Genomic DNA, 6,199 nt, shown 5'->3' with positions numbered 1-6,199 from the left:
AGGTTGGAATGCCCAGGTCTATTGGCCTTCGCACCAAGCAGATAAGCCTCAACCGCCAAACAAACATGTGCACATATAATAGATAATCACATAACAGTCTATAGACAATACTTGATCTAACGGATCTTACCACATAGCACATAACACCACCCTATCTACCAGGATGCCAATCTAACAGATCATACCACATATCATATAATATTATCCTACCCTCTAGGATACCGATCTAACAGATTATACTAGCATAACATAACCATATAATAATCCAAAGGACCGCCTTGGTGCCTTAGACCCTTGAGTATAGTGAGGAAAACTCACCTCTCAACTGTCGTCTGAAACTAGAAGCTCAACTCCCGGATCACCAACACGAACTCCACCACCTATCGTTACCATAAAACCCTTTTTCGTAAATCTCCAAATTACCAGAATACTCTCAGAAGTCAACTGGTCAACTCTTGGTCAAAGTCAAAGTCTCCAATCATAGTCAACAGTCCACGTTGACTCGACTCGTCGAGTGCAGACCATCGACTCGTCGAGTCCTTCCTGAACTCGAGAAGTCGTGAAATCCTTGATTAGCTCGTCGAGTTCCCCTTTAGCTTGCCGAGTTCATACATGTCCAAGAATTGGGAGAAACCCCAGCCGACTCGCCGAGTCTTCGAACGACTTGCCGAGTTCAAGGCAATCTTCAACGGACTCGCCGAGTTTGTTCATCAACTCGACAAGTTCACGACCATCTTCATATGACTCACCGAGTTGACTATGCAACTCGCCGAGTCCTTGCAGACCTTCATCCATGCAGACACTTTTTAAGCCATGCCAAGGTTCCAGATTACAGATCCAAGCTTCTAAGGCATGTTTATCACGTAAAGTTGCAAACTTTACACACATGCAAGGCCCTAAAGGCTCTAAATGACCAATCTAAGCTTCTAATGGAGCTTTACACCTTGGGAGAGTCTCATCCTTGCAAGAGCTGGAAACTTTATGGACTTAGGACTCAAAAGAGGTTCAGATCTGAAGTTTCAACTTCAGATCTAGCTCCCATACCAAAATCCCTTCACGAATAACTAAAGAAAGCCCTAGTTTTCATATATGAATGATTCTTAGAAGAAAAAGAGGTTAAGGTAACAGTTGCTTACCTCCAAAACGTGCCCAAACTGAAGTAAACTCTGGATCCACATGGAAATCTTGATGCTAGCCTCTTGATCTACAAATTTCCTTCACAAAAGTCACTCCCCAAAGCTCCAAAACACTCTCCAAGCTCTCACTCACGGCAATTAGGGTTTCTGGGTCTCAAGAGGGTGATAGAGGACAGTGGGAGGCGCTAATGGTCCAATATATAGGGTGCAAAACCCTGAAAATTAGGGTTTCCACTGCCAGCTCCTACTCGTCGAGTCCCCCATGCCGACTCGACGCGTCACCCATTAATTGACGTGTCCTGGCCCGCTGCTACTCGACGAGTCATAGCGCCAACTCGTCGAGTAGACCTTAAACATGAAGTCTAAAAGGAAAAATTAATAATACATGACGGTTGGGATGTTACAACAAGGGTCAATTTGCAAATTTTCAAATCACGAAGGGCAACTAGGAACATCTTCATTTCCAAGCGTTACATTCCAAGCAAGGCTCCTAGTAGGATTTGATCTTGACGGTACCATGGTCGATATGCAGGATTGGGCTTAGTGGCATCAGTGGATAAAGACCTTTGATGGAGCTTCTTCAGATCCATCAACATAGTTGTCGAGACCTAAACCTATCAAAGTAGCCATGACTTGTTTTCTCCAAACTGGAAAATTTGTTGCTGTAAGTTTGATGGGGAAGTGGGTGTGTGTCGTGACTTCAATGACGGAAGACATGGTGATGAAGAATGCATGATTAGGGTTTTGATCGATCGAGGCTCAAAGGAGCTAGTTGATCTCTGATACCACCATATAGAGTTGGAATGAATTGTTTAATTATATTCAATAAAGTATATGCGTTTTATATGCAGATTACATACTTGAAGGGATTCACATTTACAAGAGAAATCGTAGGAGCTAATCTAACTATTTAACTATACAATTGACTTTAAGTATTTACAATGTGATTATAATGACTTATTTTGACTCAAGACCCTAAAAAATTACTGGAAGTGCTAATAACTTCCTACAACGGAAGCAAAACTTGGGAGGATTTGACCACGATTTACTCTTTGGAAGGGCAAGTTAGCCCCAAAATATTTTGTAAAAACACAAATATTCAACGTCCATTTGTAATTAACCCTATTTTTACCTGTCACAATTATTTAGTAATTTAAAACAATATATTCGTAAATCAACTATCCCCAAAATTTCCACTTCATTGAACAAAATGAATCAAGAATTCCACACAAAACAAAACTAGAAATTAACTTCAAACTTATATTTACAAAAAAAAAAAAAAAAGATCGACCTTCAAGAATGAAAGAATCATCATCATCATCACCAAAAGTCCAAAACTACCCCTCACTTCACTCACTCATCGAAGGTCCAGCACCACCATCATCACCAGAACTCGTGGCGGCGGTTTCCGGTCTAATCTCCTCCAGCTGCTGCAACACCAGCTGCACCTCCGGCCGAGCCGAAGGTGAAGGATCAACACAATGCAACGCCAGTTTCAAAGTATTCAACAACTCATCACCAATCACACTCGCATCCTTCATCAATTCAAGATCAAACACCTCATTAGTCCATTCTTCCTTCACAATCGAAGCCACCCATTGAGGCAAATCAACCCCATTCATGGCTTCTCCTGGTGATTTTCCAGTTAGGAGTTCTAACATGATCACACCCAAACTATAAACATCGGTCTTTGTGTTAGCTTTCTTGAGCTTTGAAAGCTCGGGGGCTCTGTACCCGAGTGCACCAGCGGTTGCAATTACGTTTGAGTTGGCTGCAGCCGTCATGAGCCGGGAGAGACCGAAGTCTGCAATTTTAGGGTTTATGTTTTGGTCGAGGAGGACATTGCTTGAAGTTAGGTTTCCATGGATTATGTTGTGGTGGGTGTGGAGGCTAAGTAAACCTCTAGACATTCCTTTTGCTATTCGCATTCTTGTTGTCCAATCTATGGGTGTTTCTGGGCCTCGAGCTGCATATGAATTGAGAAATTAGGGTTTTGTGGGGTTTTGCAAATACCAAATGGAAAATGTTATTAAATAGAAGTTAAGTTTTGTCACATTGCTAAGTGGATAAATAACATATTTGTAACAACTTTATCAAATAGTAACCATGTTGACAAAGGGCTTCTAGCCCAGCGGTATGACGTGGTTCCCTTCCTCCTTGAGGTTGAGGGTTCAAGTCCCGTGGCGGACATAGGTGGAATTGGGTGTTAGTTTAAGAGTAGATTATAATATTTGTATTTGCCGGTTCAAAAATTCAAAAAAAAAAAAAAGTAACCATGTTGAGTGATGTAAGTAAAAGTTTCATAAGAATCAAACAAAAATAAAAGTCAAGTAGTGAACCTCATAAAAAATGTGAAACTTAGTTGTTATTTAGTGAGATAGTGACAACCTATAAAAGTAATATCCATTATAAACTTTATAAAAATGATTAAAAAACTAAAAATGGATCAAAACTAAAAGTCTACTACTAAACATCTCGTAGATATTGAAAGTTGATTGTTATTTAATGTCAAAATTTCAACCATGAAAAGTAAAATCCATTAGAAAATTTCATAAATATGGTACAAAAAAAAGTTAGATGCTTCCATTAAAAGTAAACCTTTTAAAAAATATGAAACTTTGTTGCTATTAAATAACTAATTTCCACTACTTAAAGTCAAAGTAGTAACTAATTTCCTCTACTTAAAGTCAAAGTAGTAAGCACCTTTTAATTGTTATTTAAGGATACAATTTCAACTAGTCAAAGTAAAATCCATTTTAAAGGTCAAAAAAGTAAGCACCTTTTTATTTAAGGATAAAATTTGAACTAGTTAAATTAAAATCCATTACAAAATTTCATAAAAAAAATGTATAAAAAAAGTGAAAGGGTTAAAAAACATACCATGAAGAAAAGTAGAAAGGCTTCCATTGGGCATGTAATCAAAAACAAGAAGTTTCTCCCCTTTTGGCCCTAAATAATAAGCTCTCATTGCCAATAAATTTGGATGCCTAATTTTCCCAAGCAAATTAACTTCAATTTCAAACTCTCTTTGATTTTTCGTAATCTTTTCTCTCAATCTTTTCACTGCAACTTGATCACCATCTTCCAAAGTTGCCTTATAAACAGTTCCATAAGTGCTCTTCCCCATAATCTCAGCTGTCGCACACAATAAATCATCAGCCGTGAAACCCAATGTACCTTCAAAGTGCACAAGCTTCCCTCCCGCTTCTCCGGCCACCTCCGCCTGTGGTGGCGCCACCTCTTTTCCACCTGCGGCACCACCTTCAGCGTCCTTCGGCTTAGCTCCTCCTCCCCTTTTCCTGAACAGACAACACAGGAGTATGCAGCAGATTAACAGTAGAACTGCAATCAAAGCACCGGCTGCGATGAGAATGATTTCTTTCGTGCTTAGTTTGTTGCCGCCGTGGTTTGGTGGCGGAGGTGGGGTGGTGGAAGGAGGAGGAGACGTCGGACATGGCGTTGAAGGGCTGTATCCACACAGATCAAGATTGCCAATGAAGGCGCTTGAATCGAATTTTGAAGAAAGTGTTGTTGGAACTGAACCCGATAGATTGTTGTATGAGACATTGAATGAAGTAAGATTTAATCGATCACCCAAAAATGTCGGGATTTCTCCGGTGAGATTGTTATGAGCGAAATTCAGCGAATTTAAGGAACTCAGATTTGAAAAGCTTTGAGGGATGCTTCCATTAATAGAATTATATGAAAAATCGATACTTTTAAGGTTAGAAAATTCACCAAATTCAGCGGGAACAGTTCCGATGAATTTATTATGACTAAATGAAATCTCTTGAAGCTCAGTCAACTTACTTAAAGAAACAGGTAGGGTCCCAGAGAAGAAATTATGGTCAAAGGTTAAAGATTTGACCATGGATTTGACGCCATTTTTGTCGTTCCCCCAAGAATCTGGAAGAACCCCAGAAAAATTATTGAACTGTAGAGCAAGAAACATGAGGGAATTTAGTTTTGTAATCGGGACAGGGATTGAACCGGTTAAAGAATTCAAAGTCAAATTGACCCTATAAAGCTTAGAACAATTAGCAAGACTTTCTGGGATTACACCCACCAAAGAATTATTACTCAAATCAATAGTTTGAAGCAATGGACATGAACCCAATGCGGGAGGAATCGAACCAGTAAACCTGTTGTTAAACAACTGAAGTCCCCTGAGATTCGGAAGGAACCCTAATTCCTTCGGAATCGAACCTTCAATGGCGTTATCATGGAGGCTGAGCTTTCTGAGAGCTTGAAACTGACCAATTTTCGGTGTGATTCGACCACCTAATCCTCGCCATGGAAGTTGAATCACAATAACTTGACCTTGAGCACATTTGATTCCTTGCCAACTTCCAGAACAAGCTCCATATCCGCTATCGTTCCAGCTTTTCAAGAACCCATTTGGGTCAATGAGTTCTTGTTTGAATGATTGGAGGGCTTGAAAATCTGATTCTGTGACGATGATTCCATCCCATGATTGGCTTGAAACTGGGAGTGGGTGAATGAGAATGGAAATTAGTAGGAGAAGAAGTAAGGGGAAACAGTGTGTGTTGTTTGTATTCTTCTTCCATTTTTCTTTTTTCTTGAAGGGAATGTTTGATTGATCAAAGGGGGTTGATTTCGTTGAGAAGTTAGGAGTCGTATGAGAATCGGACTCCATGAAAGAGGAGGAAGAAAGAAAGAAGAAATGAAGATGAAATCAAACAGTGAGATGAAATAGTCTTGGAAGAAGGTTTTGTAGTGATAGAGAGACGGTGTTTCCAGACAATGCACGTGATCCTCACGCACTCACCCAAAAAAAATGTTAACAATTTGGTTAAAAAAGAAGTTAATTTAGCCATTTTTTATTATCAATTTATACATTTTTTTTTTTAATTTTATGAATTTTTATATTATTGTATATCTCTCATTTCTTATTACATTTTCTAATCAATATTCATTAACATTTTGCCACTAATTATAATGACAATAACCATGAAAAATATGAATTTATTTCTCTATAACTTACCTCTAAGCTATTGAAAAAACGTCGATCATGTTCAAAATTGTTTAATTTCAAAGTTCAT

The 6,199-nt window shown here is 39.0% G+C and overlaps 1 protein-coding gene across 1 annotated transcript; it reads right to left on the bottom strand.

The window, feature by feature from the left end:
- Positions 1-2,315: 2,315 nt before the first annotated feature.
- Positions 2,316-5,852, bottom strand: MRLK (meristematic receptor-like kinase). Its single transcript, XM_079071771.1, has 2 exons — positions 4,017-5,852; positions 2,316-3,102 (listed from the first exon to the last, which is right to left on the bottom strand). The coding sequence occupies exons 1-2, from the start codon at positions 5,791-5,793 to the stop codon at positions 2,486-2,488; spliced, it is 2,394 nt and encodes a 797-aa protein (XP_078927897.1). The 5' UTR covers positions 5,794-5,852; the 3' UTR covers positions 2,316-2,485.
- Between the last annotated feature and the right edge of the window lie 347 nt (positions 5,853-6,199).

The sequence above is a fragment of the Lactuca virosa genome, chromosome 9 (assembly GCF_052849685.1).
Source record: "Lactuca virosa cultivar CGN04683 chromosome 9, Lactuca_virosa_CGN04683_v6, whole genome shotgun sequence".
NCBI classification, from domain to species: Eukaryota; Viridiplantae; Streptophyta; class Magnoliopsida; order Asterales; family Asteraceae; genus Lactuca; species Lactuca virosa.
This window is presented reverse-complemented; position numbering and strand designations above follow the sequence as displayed.

Excerpts from the sequence above, each read along its gene's own strand:
- MRLK (XM_079071771.1), bottom strand. The coding sequence starts at position 5,793 with ATGGAGTCCGATTCTCATACGACTCCTAACTTCTCAACGAAATCAACC. Across the intron at positions 3,103-4,016 it reads CCTTTCTACTTTTCTTCATG|CTCGAGGCCCAGAAACACCC; the intron begins GTATGTTTTTTA and ends ATTCATATGCAG.